This window comes from Tripterygium wilfordii, chromosome 17 (assembly GCF_013401445.1).
Source record: "Tripterygium wilfordii isolate XIE 37 chromosome 17, ASM1340144v1, whole genome shotgun sequence".
NCBI lineage: Eukaryota > Viridiplantae > Streptophyta > Magnoliopsida > Celastrales > Celastraceae > Tripterygium > Tripterygium wilfordii.
In genome coordinates, this window is record NC_052248.1 from 13,652,748 (window position 1) to 13,667,219 (window position 14,472).

The following is a 14,472-nucleotide window of genomic DNA, read 5'->3' on the forward strand; positions in this document are numbered from 1 at the left end:
TATTCAGTCATTATTAACGACTTCAAATGATACACTTATTAGCTAATAGCCTAGTTTATGAATCTCCAAGTCCAAACCATATGACTCAGGAGGTACTTGAGTCGATTCCCGAGTGCAATACCATCGTAGCCGCATGCTATGTGACCAAGTTGCTTTGATAGAGTTTATGCAAAATAAAAAATGGTACATAAAAGAAGTGAGAAATCCATCTACACCACGAATAACCACTCTCTGTAACTATGTAAACTTGCTGTTCCATCACCTATGACTCTGGCATTGCCACAAACAAAATATTATAAGCATCCTAGGAAAGAAAGGAAAAAAAAACAAAAAGTTCTGCTAAACATTGCAAGAAACTAGACCACCACATTATTTAACTCCAACAATGGACTTCAGAAACTGAAGCTTGTCATTTACTCCCTTGAGATCACTATGCTCTTCAAGCGAGGCAGGTGGCTCAACTCCAGTGAACACATAAAGAGCCTTAATTTCCTCATTGTATGTTGCTTGTGGCAAAACTTGATAGCCTACTATGCTGCGCAGGGCATAGATTTGTTTCCATATCTCCTCCTCACTGTAAGGTACCTGTTGAAGTCAGAGACAAACATACTTCATCGTTCAACATAGCAGGATAAAAATAAAAACCTAGTTTGACAATCCGAATGGCCAACAAATTTTGCTTTTCCCACCAAGAATTTTCCTGGTTCGACATGAAAAAGTTCTGAAAAGTTTGTTATACGGAAAAGTTTCACTCTTAACAACAGAAAACTGTTTACAAACTTCAAGCTTCGAGTCTTCTCAGCTCAAGCAAATCAAAAGGGAAAATTATTCAAGCTGTTCCTATGGTCCACAACATGGTTGATGCAGAAGGAGAGAAGCAACGGCATTTTTAACAACGTCGATGCCCCCGTGGAGAGATTTTTGTAAACTGTTTTAATGTCTTAAACCTCAATTGAACTGGCTGTAGTAGCAGTGTTGGAATAGCCTCTCACTGATGTTCTTGCTCGCAAATTGCAGCAAGAATATCAGTGTGAGGCTATTCCAGTACTGCTACTACAGACAGTTCAATAGAGTTTTAGGACATTAAAATAGTTTAATCAAGTTATAATCAAGTTGCAGCACTTGAGCCAGGAAAGCAAATACATTAAACCCTAACCTTGGAACCCATGCTGATGTTCTTTTTTGAAGATTTCCCCCCATGGTTGGTCTCAACTTCCCTTTCAGCATAAGGAAGCTCTGCAGAATCAGTAGCTACACGGCCTGCATAATTTGAATATTTATCACTTCCTGCAAATTCTCCAACTAAGTTTAAATGTGTGTATTGAAACCAATCCTATTAGAGAAGGGGAAACTACATCAAATTTATTATATGGACTAAAGAACATATCCTACAACTTACCTTCAGTGCTATTGTAAGCCTCTTTTTTGGATGGCTGTGCAGCTGCATTTTTATCATGAAGCAAGCCAAACTCACTTTCATCAGTAATTTCCCTTACTTCTTCCTTTGAGGATTGCAAGTTCTTTTTTTTATCTTTCACAAGGATATCATTGTTTGCAGTACTCTCATCGGCCTTTTCTGCCCGCAACACAGTCCACTTTTCTACCCAAGGTCTCTGCTCTTCTTCCACAATGTTAGCAACATCAATCGATTCCACATCCACAGTATCACCTTCATCTCGCAGTTTTTCTAATAACGCCCCTGTCTCTCTCACTAATTCCTTGACTTCTTCAATGTCACCACCAAGACATGAATCTACAGCCACCTTTATCACTTCAAACGGTGTCTCCTCTTCTACAACATTGCTTTCACTTCTCTCATCTCCCTTAATTACCACCTCTACCCCAAATAGCACATTCACAGGCTGCTCATCCTTGACTTGTTCTGCCACCAGTTCATCCCGTAGCCCTTCTCCCCTCCTTCTAATTGTTACTTCTATCTCTTCCAATGGTTTATCTTGTTCATCTAAGCACTTAACAACATCTCTCCCATACCCATTTTCCTCCACAATTTCATCTGCACTTTCTGATAGTTCTTTTTCATATGGCCCAACAAGTCCTTTTGTATAATCAACTTTCCCGTTTTCTTTCTCATTTATTTCAAACTTGCCCTCAACATCTCCTTTTATATCTGTAAGTAGCTCTTCTTCTTCTTCTTCATAATCAATATCTTGTTCAACGTTAGCACCATCAACATCCTCATTATTGGACCATATTCCAAATCCCAACAATAATGGAGGTGGAGTGGTCCTTGGAAGCAACTTACCCAGGAGCTTCTCAGCGCAAACATAGTTTGCCAAGAGGAGCCCAGATGGAACAGAGAAGACAAACCCAATTGTGGAAATAACAAGAAGTGGAGGAAGAACTAAAGGCGCAGAGGATAGTAACACACCTGTGACCAAAATCTTCTTTCCCAGACTAAGTCCGTTGTCCACAATGCCCCAACACCTCTTGCCACTGTTTTCTTCCGATTCATGTTCTTCAATTTCCCACTCTAGCTCTGGATCTTCCATTCTAAAAAAAAGGAACAACAGTGTAAGTCCACAAAGCCACATCAAAATCTGAAGGAACAGAAGAAGAATATGACAGACCCAATGCATGGTTTACCTGATCCCATAGCCTTGACGGAGCTGATTCGAGCAGCAGCAGAAGCCAAGAGGGAGAGGGGAGGGTTTTTGAAGATATAAGCGAGAAGGTTTGCGAGGCGGTCGAGAATCCTCATGACACGCGTTGGAAAGAGAGCGCAGACAGTTGCTGAGGGAGGAGAAGCGGAAAGAGGTTGAGACAGAATTGATGGGGTGCGCATTTGAACGTGGCTGCTACGAGGCTATTCCGTCTGTCGCATTTTCCGTATGTCAGTGTGATCAGCATGAAGGTAGCAGATTTTGTTGGGCTCATATGGCTTGGGCTTGGATGGATTTGGTTGGACTCATATTGGGATTGGGGTTTTTTTATAAAAAAATAAAGGGCAAGCTTATTTAGGGCTGTTACTGATATGGTAAATTATCCACTGGTATACCATTACCGACGAATTGGTTACCGAAAATAGCAAAAGATTGGTATACCGTTACCAATTGTTCGATACGGTAAATTTACCGATGATTTCGGTAATGGTAACGGTAAGCAAAGTTCAAAACGGTAAATTTCCTGATTACCGACATATATATTAAATATATATTAATATTATTTTTAGTTTTAGTTTTATTTAATCATGACCATTAGATTGATCTAATTTAATCTAGACCATTGATTATTTTTAGGGTTATCATTTATATATCACTCTTAGCAATTTCATTAACTTTAAAGCATTGTTTGTTACATAACAAAATGCTTTGTTGGTATTGATTACATGCTTTTCTTCTCCCTTTCCATTATGGTCTTTTATCTTTATTTATCTTGTTTCTTTTAGCTTTCCTGCAATGGAGTTTAAAACACTTCGGATACTAAAAATATTAGAAATTAATGAAATGAAAGATTTTCCGTTATAGATTGTTGGAATAATGTTATGTGAATTCTCCTTTCATTTTTTCTCCGATTGATAGGTATTTTCTCTTATTCACATGTAGCACAATGATCCTTCTCATTAATCTATCATTTTTATTATTGGTATTGTAGGCAAGATGAAAGTGTTGTAGTCTCATACAATGACTATTAAGCACAATGCTACTTGATGCATTTTTCTTCTTCTCTTTTTTAAATAGGTTTTAAGAATTGGTAAATTTACCAATTACCGACTTACCATTACCGATCGATCGGTATACCGACTCTTCCGGTAACGGTAACGGTAACATTTTTTGAGTTACCGAAAGAATTGATATGGTAACGGTATTCCGTGTTTGGTAACGGTAACCGTACCAATAACAGCCCTAATCTTATTTGCAAGCCAAGCCAAGCAACTAAAATACCAAGTCTATACCACTTTAAAAAAGATAATTATTTTACGTAAATATCATTGTTTAAAATGACATATTAACCATTAATGAAAAATAAAAAATAAATTTATATTTACATATTGGATTAAAAAAGTAGAATTCTCCAAATAAAAAAATACGAAATCTAATAATGGGTAAGGATTGCTAAGTGTCACACATTACTCACAAATATTTATGTTATGAATCCATGCTGGAGCAGGGAAAATAGGCCAATTGCATTCACTGATGAAACATACCATGGGGTGGGATTCTATGGTGAAAAATTGGACAGGAAAGAATAAGGTGATGTACTGGAGAAGCTTGGTCATATTTACATGTCTAGGATGGATGGTAGTCACACTTTACACATAATAATACCATACCTCCGTGTTTTTTTACACATAAGTGATGGGGCAAAAGTAGGTCAACAGATTCCGGGGAACAGCTCATATATTTTCATCGATGCACACGTGTCTGGAGACTAGCGTGAGTAGCATTTGTTTTCTTGCTTAATTAATTACAAAGGAAAAGGTTGGCTTGTTGAATTTCGGATGAGAAATTTATAATAGTGTTTGTTTTTCTTCACATCATTGTTCCTGAATATCATCACTCTTCTTCTCATGACACAAATTCCGAAAACAGAACAGACAGGCATTCCTGACTGGGAAGACATTATTATTGAGATCATGTCATCTTTGTACGCTGCTTACAACTCAGACGGATATCTCAAGTGATCATAGATTTGTAATACTTCATTTCAACCCATATTTGGAACAATGTAGACAATAGAGAACATTATTATTCTGTCACAAAATTTGCCCCCAAAATGAATTCCAGATTTATTTAGATTTATAATATTAGATCACTAAAAAGCAAGCCAATAGATGGGAAACAAGTAAATAATACAATTACCTTAAGGTGTTAGTAATCTCTTCTCCTGCTGCTGACAATGTCGCTAGCAAAATCTTCCTCAGGCTCAGGGTTTTCACATTGTTCCAGAAATTCGTTATACTTGGGATCATAAGCAGCAGCTAGGCGTAGATATTTCGCAGCTTCAGCCTTGCGACCTTCGCGATATAATGCACTGAAAAGCATTGCATTGCATTGCATTTTAGTGCATAACAACACAATAGCCAGCCAAATGGCAGACAATGAAATTAGTTCAAAACACCACAATAATATCCTTGAAGACCACAAATCATCATTCATACCTCGCAAGTAAAACTAACCCATCAAAATAATGAGCTTTGCTCTTTGGATCCTCTGGCTCTTTAACATTAGCGACTCTTTGCAGGTGCACAATTCCTTCCACGTTTCTCTCCTGCCAAATATATAGGTGGACGAAATTGAAAAGCAGGAACTATCGCATCAGCAGTGAAAGATAAAGCTACCAATCAAACTCTAATCAATCAGCCGCCACAATTTAGGAGACAGATGTAATGTAACCTTTGGAAAAGTAAAGTGCACAGGATAAGAAAGCTAGAGGGTAATTAAGCTACTCATTGGGCAAGCTCTAACCTACCATCTGTTTATAGTGTGTTGTGTAAGAAGATGGATCATGGGAATTTTTAAAATACCATGTCGTTTCCCATGTAAAAGGTACTTTTGTCTTTCAGCACATATAATGAAGGCATTTAAGACAATTACATAGGCAAACATGTAGCCAGTAGTACAGTTGCAGTGGGGCAACCTAGAGGTCACAAATTCAATTTATGAAAACAACCTCTTCTCATATTATGTAAGGGTAAGGTCTACGTATATCCTGTCTGTGTCCAACCCCACCCAATGCGGGAGCCTTGTGCACGGAAATTGTTATTGTTGCCATTTAAGACAATTACACAACTTTCCAGAGCAAGGGCTTAGTCAGCTGAGACTTGGTAAATGCAAATCATGCACAACATGGCACTTCCTGGGTCTCAGTTGGGCAAGTCAATATCTTATTAAAAGAGAACTATTACCTATCAATCAAATGCTGAGTAGGGTATGGTACTCACTAGCATAACCTACAAATATTAAACTTAGGAGACTCTAATTTCATTTCTTACTGAATTGGCATATAAAGATCGAAATTATTTTTTTCAAAATCCAACGCTACCTTTTGTCATTCCCATTCTGAAAAGAAAGTTAAAACTTAAGTCATACCTGCTTTATACAGGTAACACCTGCCCACTGAGAAGCAAGAATTAGAAGATCAATCTCCTCAACATCAGATGGATAACCAGCAACAAGCAGCTAATAAGAAGTCAAATAACAGCTTTTGATCAGTAATGTGATAGATACATACATGGATGTGAACGCAGGAGTTGATAATGAAATTCAGTGAACAAAAAGGATCAGATAAATAAAGCAGATTGTACATGAATTTTATTAGTTGGTTAGACAAGAAATATTCTTTATGGAAAATAAATCAAGAGCTGCAAGTTAGCACCATCAGAGATGTTTTGGTACAAGATTTAGTGTCTAATGTAATTTACTTAAGTCTACACCTCTAGCTGGGTATCTTTCACCTCATTTATTTAGGTAACAGGCTTTTAATTTGCTAGTCTAGTCTCAATTTGGATATAGTGTTGTTATTGGTTTTATGTTGCTTTTAGTTTGATAGTCTAGTCTCAATTTGGATATTGTGTTGTTGTTGGTTTTTATGTTGCCGGGTCTACATTTAGTTATTTGAACTCGGCATCATTGGCAAAAAGTTTCTCATCCGGATCGAGTCATATTAAATTCAGGAAACTAAAGAGTCCATATAAATGAAATTACTCTCTACTCATTATGAAAATGAATATTTTTAGAATAAGACATGAATACTTGGTTGGCATGCATGCGAAGGTTTTTTTCCTCTTTTTCTTTGCTCGCTTCTACAGTAGTTCAGGTTACTGCTCACCAGCAGCAGAAAAAGCATCTACAGTTTATTCTTTAGCTATCTTTTACCTTCTAACTTTTTCTAATACCATTTCCTTACCTACCCTCGACACTCTTTTCTAACCTTTTCACACCAAATATCCAGGAAAAAGTCTATTTTTTTCCTGCTGTCAAACTTTTCCAGTTACCTGGAACTCCACTGTTTTGCTTTAGAATCTCTAAAATGAGCAAAATTTCAAAGGCGATGCGGCTCTTAATGTTCCATAGTGATCAACAAATGTGTTTTAATTAAGCTTTACTCAAAGATAAGCATGATTTAAATAATGAAATAGAAGAAGCGTAAGGATGAAGCTCTAACCTACCATCTGTCCCGGGCGAGGTCGAGGACAGACAAAATATACACCGACCTTACCCCCACATAATATATGGAGAGGCTGTTTCCAGGGGATTGAACTTGTGACCTCTAGGCTACATGTTCACTTGTATGAGAAAGAAATTTAAATGTTAACTTTAATTCGAACCTGGGAAATGGCACGCTCTAAATGTTCAGTGGCCTCAGCCATCAGTCCTTTCTGCATTAGAATCTGCCCCAAGACAATCAATGCCCTTGCATATCCAGGATCCTTCTCAAGTGCCAATCTGTTTTCAAAAGTTAATCATGCTCTAGCGATAATAGAAAAGGTGTTTCAAGTGGAATGAAAAACAATATTTGAAAATTCAAACAGAAAAAATTGTAAAGAAGGTCAAGAAGTTACTGCAGCAAAGGAATTGCTTTTTCTTTATGCCCTTCTGATAAGCGTTTGACCGAAAGCTGTCAACAATTCCATTAAAAAAACATTATCAACTGAAAATTTTATCCTGAATTTATATATGAGCAAAATGTTGGCATTCATTAGTCACTTACATTAACCAACTGTTTCGGTGACAAATCTTGTACAGAAATTTTATGCTCCTTTGTAGATTGGTGTGAAGGGGTTATTTTAGACGTGTTAGGTTCTTCTGAATCTATAACAACTTGTTGAGAGTCCTTGACCGGGAGCCCCAATCTTGTGAGAATAGCTGGATTTTTGAGGCATAATTGCTGCAAATTTGATCATCAATTGCAAGAGAAAATAAATTTTACACTCCTAAGTTACATGTTAAAAACAGGATTCGAAAGTGGTTGTTATTCCTACTATCGAGTGAATCTAAGCACATAATGCATATTTAAAGGTCCAAAAGTAATACACTGACACACATCTCCAAGTCGACTTTAATTCATAAAATGTTTAATTTCCCTCCAAAGATTTTAATTAGTGTCAGTTTGATGCACAACGCTGTGCATCATTTTTCGGTGCTCAGCTAATCCTTTATGTGGCTTAGACCCACCAAATAGTAGGGAAAAAACAACTGTGAATAGTGGCAAATCCAAGTATGTTGAAACTTTAAAACATCAAGTATCTCAAAACAGGATAACTATGGCATGAATTTGAATAGACATGTAGATAGAGACTTCAAAGACGGGGGTACGCCATCGAGACTGCGGCAAACAAAGGGACCAATACCCGTGAATGTGTTGCCACGATGTAAAGAGCGGCAACTAACCTGAATGATGCTTACTGAACTGTTTGTGGCCCAGTAGACCAGACTTCCCTGCAAAACATCAGTTATTTCAAAATCAGGCAAGGAGTCAATGTCAAACAAAACAGTAACCGTGGGTTGAATCCAGACAAAAGCATCCAAAGAATAAGCACAGAACTAAAGAAACATATTAGTATTTTACTGAATAACGATTTGCACAAAAGAAAAAGAATCATATTACAGGGTGCTTTATTAAGATGATGCCATTTAAGACGTGCCAAACACCAAGTTTGACAAAAAAAAAAAGAGGGCACAGAAACCAAAAATAACTTTACCTGGGGAAGACAGAAACCAATGAAAAATAGTGGAATTGTTAGCAAATCCAAATAGTCCTTGTAGTACTGCATTCAGAAAAAGCCAACCATGCACCATATAGAAAACAATTAGATGATGTAATTCTGCTCTCTTTATCAAATTTTACCATTTTTTGGCACAATCTCTATTTACTCACTTTCAATAACAAATTGGCATTGCCTGTCACTTTTTGAACTGAAGAGTCCCGAAAAGAAATCTGATAAGATATTCAAACAAAGATTAGGGGAAAAAGAAATAAGTAGTTTGCAGGAATAGCTCAGCAAAAAGTGCTTCTAGAGAACCATGTCTCAAGAGCAAAAGATGCAGATGCAAATATATACTTAACATGCTCAACTCAACCTAACAATTCCCTGAAGTGGCTGCATCTACCCAAATGTAGATAGGCAAGCAAAATACACATGCTTCATAAAAGCTGAAGTGTTCCCTCAATATATCCAGGGGGTTACGGGTTTTTTTTTCCCTATCAATTGGGGCCCGCCCTTCACCATCCTCATCTTATAGGAACTGTCAGAGATCATGGTCATGTAGTTGCGCTTTATGTAAAATCTTTGACTGGGAGTCTCAGATGATCTGTGGTACTCATTCATCAGCATAAATCAACCAGAAAGCTATGAAGATGATCTTAGGTTTAACACTTGTTTATATAAAAGATCCAAGGTGCAAACACTTGCTTAGCAGCTTAGGGTTTAAGCAAAAAATGCTTCCTCAGGTGCCCTAGGAAGCAAAAAATGTCAGTTATATGTGCAAGAACCATCTCATATCTCAGGAAAATAAGAGCGAAGTTGTACAAAATTTGCTTTGGTAACCAGTAACCGTATTGCCATGCAATCTACTTTTACAGTAACCATCAAAGCGTGACAAAACCATACGAGTGGGATAAGTTATATAAGGTCAAATAGTCCCATAGTCTTAGCATTTGACCATATTATCAAATCGAAGAGAAAAATCATATACCTGGATATTAATATAGTGAAAAGCAGCAACCATTACAGGAAAGATGGAGCCCGAAATACCATGAGGATATTCAGTCAAATTCTGGAACCAGAAAATGCCACCCTGTAACTCATTATAAAAAAATATATGTGTGAATAATTTGAACATTAAAAAATCATATCAAAGACGCAATCAACAGTTTAGTTGAGCGTCATGTCAAGCCTTCAATTTAATAGATGAACAAGTGCACGGTAATGATATATTAATGATATGGACTACAAGGAGTTCCCAAAAGAAAGTCAACATCTCTGAAGATATTCTGTAACATCCCTTAAAAATTGTGCAGATGGTAAAAGGAAAATTATGCTTTCCACACCAATGGTAATGCCAAAATGTAATTGAACATCAAGAAAGCTAACATCTCCATAGTAGTTCTCTTCCACAAGGTGGCACTAAATATTGTGTTGATTACTGTTAAATGTGAGCCAAAAAATAGATTTACATATAACCTACTCAATATGTATGTTGCTTACACAATCAAACCCAGGATGGTGATCCAGGGACATTCTTCGAATACTGGACATCCACAAAAAAAAGCACGGCACCTGCAAACCAAATAAAAGACAAGACAATTAATTATGGAACGTCAAGCTCTCGTCTATTAGCTTTGGTTGTAATTCTCATTTTGCTTACATTTTCTGCAAAGTAGAACACTTATACCACCACCTCTATTAACCTTTTTATGTCGAAAAGGCCCGTATCAATGATTAAGGTTATATGTATGGACAATTCCTCTTTTTATTTTGTTTGGTTAAGGCAATTCGAATATTAGGAGTCATAATCTGAATAATAATTTTTATGGATTTGATTTATGATACCGATGGGCGATTAAAAACTATTTTCTGCAAAATAGAACAATTCGACCACTACCTTAAAACAACCATGATTTGATGTATTATTATAGTTCCATAGTTCTTCTAAGTAAACCTTCCTCAAGAGTAACTGGCACCAAATGGACTATGAGATATTTTCAACTAAGTAGGGCTCTTCTTGTACTATATTATGACATACAACACCCATTGGAAATAAAGAAAAACTGAACTTTATCAGTCATATATCTTTTCATCTCCTTTTAATTCATAAAATCCAATAAAAATGAGAAAGGTAGATCCTGGGTGTCACGTGGAAACGAATACTCGTACCAGATTTATGTTTGACAGTTTAACAAAAAATTCATTTGGCCAATTCAGGGTTAGCGCTCTCAAATTTTTCAAGTTTTCAAGTCGAAAATTCTTCTGTCTTTTGTCCCTTAGTCAACGAATCTTGTTTCTTTTATGCTTAGCCAAGCACCAAGCAAACAATGAACTATTTAAAGCTAAAAACTAGAAGGAAAAAACTCAATGTTTTTCTTTTGTAGTAATGCACATAAAATGAGGCTTAGTGGTAGGGTTGTAGGAGTGCAACCTAGAGGTCACATGTTCAATTCCTGAAAACAGTCACTCCACATATTATATGGGGTAAGATCTGCGTACATTATGTCTGTCCTCGATCCCGTACACTACGCGATCCTTGTACACGTGAGTGGTTTACCTTTTTACAGGGGAACATGTGACCCAATTGTAGAGTTGCAGGTATGCAACCTAGAGGTCACCAAAAAGGCTAGCCTGAGAAGAGTAAATTCCCACAAAGTGAATGATGAGGTGAGTTCCAAACACTCAAACATGTCCCTCGAGGCCACCAAGCACCTCATAAACAGTACAATTCCAAATTTTCTATACATGGCAAACTGTGCATCAGGCGTTTCCGATATGCTTTCGCTCAACTACTTTCACTCACTAGATTTAGATCTTTGCACCTAACTCAAACTCAACAGTTTTCTGTAATCCAGTATGTATATAAATTTCTGTGGCTTTTCCCCTATGGTTTCATCTTTTCTTTTTGGTAGGCAGACATACAGATTGCTTAATTGTGCAGCATGCTTGTCTACCATGTGCCCAAACAGAGCTGTTAGTTAGAATTTTAGAATTAACAAAAATTAATTTCCTACATGCTCTAGGAATGTATGATGAAAAAAGTAAAAGTTCGTTCTATGGAATAGATGGAAATATTACCTGGACAGAAAGATACGAAACGAACCATAGAAATGAGGGGCACCCAATAGATCGTCTTTCCTTCTGAAAGAGTGAAATTTGATCAATATAACTCCTTCCTGACATAGGTGGTGGCAATGGAGGAGGCACTATGAGAATTGCATATGATCCAAGAAAAATAATGTGTAAGTCAAGCATCTAACTACATCAAAATAATCGGTTGCAAGAAAACATGATAGGATATCAAGCTATTCCCTCTTATGCCCCCTTAAAACTTACTTGGCGGCTAAAAGGACAACAATGGCAGCCACTATCAATAGATTATCTACAATTTTTTGACTAATCATCACTGTAACTGCATTTGCGGTGATCAGCTATAAAATTATGCTATATTGGCCTAAAAATAGAGACCAATATATCTCATCTATAAAGATGTACAAAGATACTATAGCTGCCACGGTAAAGCTGTTGTTACAAAAAAGAATTAAGGTGCTCTTTTATCCATCAGGTTAAATACATAGTGACTTTCATCAACTATACAGTGAAAGGAAATGCCATGAGCAAATATTAATACATATTAAAGTTATTAACATACAAGATACATCACTTACAGACATTTAAAATGCATCATAAAAGCTATTACAAAGATCTTGACATTAAGGAACAAGCTATCTGCACACACATGAATGCATACATGCAAAAACTGCCCTCTATGTGTTTACACACTGTGCTATTTTTTGAATGGCATCGCAACTTTCTTCATTACTACTTCATACCACTACGACTTCTTAAAATGTACAGCTCCTCTTCAAGGTTAAATAAACAAAATTTTCCCTTCTTTCCATACATCATAAACTGAAGTACTGAACCCATGCCACCAAATCTACTTTTAAATTCCATGTTGTATGTTTTATGTTGTGTGCAAAGTGGTATAGATACAAAGGTACTGGCAATAGCTTAATTGAGATGGCAAAGGAATCTGGAAAGCAAATTGTGTGAAAGTATTCGACAGCAAGTGTTAGGGAACTGAAAAGGTCATGGAAATAATTCCATGTTGTATGTTTTATGTTGTGTGCAAAGTGGTATAGATACAAAGGTACTGGCAATAGCTTAATTGAGATGGCAAAGGAATCTGGAAAGCAAATTGTGTGAAAGTATTCGACAGCAAGTGTTAGGGAACTGAAAAGGTCATGGAAATAATTCCATGTTGTATGTTTTATGTTGTGTGCAAAGTGGTATAGATACAAAGGTACTGGCAATAGCTTAATTGAGATGGCAAAGGAATCTGGAAAGCAAATTGTGTGAAAGTACTCGACAGCAAGTGTTAGGGAACTGAAAAGGTCATGGAAATAATGATCAACCATGAGAAGGAAAACAATCACGCTCTTTCAAATTTGTGATTTTGAAGTTGCAATCAAATGACCTTTATCTCAAAATGTCAGTTTCTTGTTATTCATGCACTGCACAGGTTCACCACCACTGTACATGCTCAGAGTACACATGGACATGCCGCCGGGGGGGGGGGGTGAAGGGGAGTGTCCCTTTCCAAATGACAAAAATAAAAAATAAATGGAAACAGGGCTACAAGCAAAGAAAAACATATGATTTACTAACGCACATTTAGGAAATAACTCTGAAATCCTTTTCAACTTGTGAAGCTTCAAAATAAGCAGCGGCGACAGTGCCATTCTCATTGCAATAGTGGAAGAAACAATGATGAACCACCTGCAAAATTCATTTCAGCCAAATATAAAAATTAACTAATGTTCAGGAACAAATAAATTTACCATCGACTAGAAGGAAAATGAATTCACTAATTCAAATTTACGTAGTTCATTCCGGATTTCACTGAAAAGTGAAAGGTTTTAATATGCGTCTATACAAAATCTTCCTTGTCAATATGGTTATAAGGTCCAAATAAACAACATTTATACATGGGCATGATAGAATGGCTCAAAACAGAATTTAAGTATTGCCTCTTAAACTTTTCATGATAAGCTTACTAACTCAGTATAAAAATCAAACAAACAATCAACCGCAAACAGAAAACTTCAGTTCGGTACATCTCTACTGAGGATTACAACCATATATGACTTGTACAGATAAAATTACAGACTCAAGAATCCTGAAACTGAGAATCGTCAATCTCTCCTTTCCTTCCTTTCCTCGTAGTTGTACTTAATTTCAAACAACCAAACAAACATAGAGGAATGCATAAGCACAAAATTGACTCACCAAGGCAACCCGGTGAAGTCATGGAATCCATCGAGCAACGAAATCAGAGCACGAACCGGAAGTATGGACTCTTCTACAGTACAAGCACCACTATCAATTACATGATTAAGCTCCGTGTTTACCAGCTCTGAATTCGTCCATAGCTCATGATCTGATTCACCGGTTGAACGAGTAGAGAATGATTCCGATAAACATAATCGAAAAGCCGGAAGCGAGTTCAACAATTGAGGTTGTGGTGGCGGTGTTGGTGTTGGTGAGACGAGATGGTTTCGGTTATAGAGCAGGTAAGATATGCAGAAAGTAGAGAGCGGAGAGAGAGACGAAGAAGAAGAGCGACGGAGGTGGGAGAGAAAGAGTATGGTTTTAGGAGCCATTTGTAGGAGACGACGCCTGCGACTGCGTTGGACTAGTCGGGAACTGGGAGGGAAAATCGGCGTTTCATGTAATGCCCGTAACCCTCCCCAATATTTTGTACTAATTGAAGTGAAATTACATTAAGGTGCCTAAAATTA

General features: G+C 37.0%; 2 protein-coding genes across 4 annotated transcripts; both read right to left on the reverse strand.

Annotated features, from left to right (window-relative positions):
• Positions 1-197: 197 nt before the first annotated feature.
• Positions 198-2,740, reverse strand: LOC119982324. Its single transcript, XM_038825633.1, has 4 exons — positions 2,605-2,740; positions 1,400-2,511; positions 1,157-1,260; positions 198-585 (listed from the first exon to the last, which is right to left on the reverse strand). The coding sequence occupies exons 2-4, from the start codon at positions 2,508-2,510 to the stop codon at positions 370-372; spliced, it is 1,431 nt and encodes a 476-aa protein (XP_038681561.1). The 5' UTR covers position 2,511; positions 2,605-2,740; the 3' UTR covers positions 198-369.
• LOC119982323 (ALBINO3-like protein 2, chloroplastic) lies at positions 2,698-14,364 on the reverse strand. Of its 3 annotated transcripts, none has more exons than XM_038825630.1 (15): positions 13,961-14,364; positions 13,344-13,450; positions 11,747-11,874; positions 10,169-10,240; positions 9,657-9,758; positions 8,839-8,898; positions 8,663-8,728; positions 8,352-8,399; positions 7,672-7,848; positions 7,523-7,578; positions 7,289-7,406; positions 6,051-6,140; positions 5,120-5,229; positions 4,821-4,992; positions 2,698-2,833 (listed from the first exon to the last, which is right to left on the reverse strand). In XM_038825630.1, the coding sequence occupies exons 1-14, from the start codon at positions 14,332-14,334 to the stop codon at positions 4,830-4,832; spliced, it is 1,671 nt and encodes a 556-aa protein (XP_038681558.1). In that variant the 5' UTR covers positions 14,335-14,364; the 3' UTR covers positions 2,698-2,833; positions 4,821-4,829. The 3 variants fall into 3 exon arrangements, with proteins under 3 accessions (XP_038681558.1, XP_038681559.1, XP_038681557.1); XM_038825631.1 differs by lacking the exon at positions 2,698-2,833 and adding an exon at positions 4,546-4,711; XM_038825629.1 differs by lacking the exon at positions 2,698-2,833 and having other exon boundaries at positions 4,546-4,992.
• Positions 14,365-14,472: the final 108 nt, after the last annotated feature.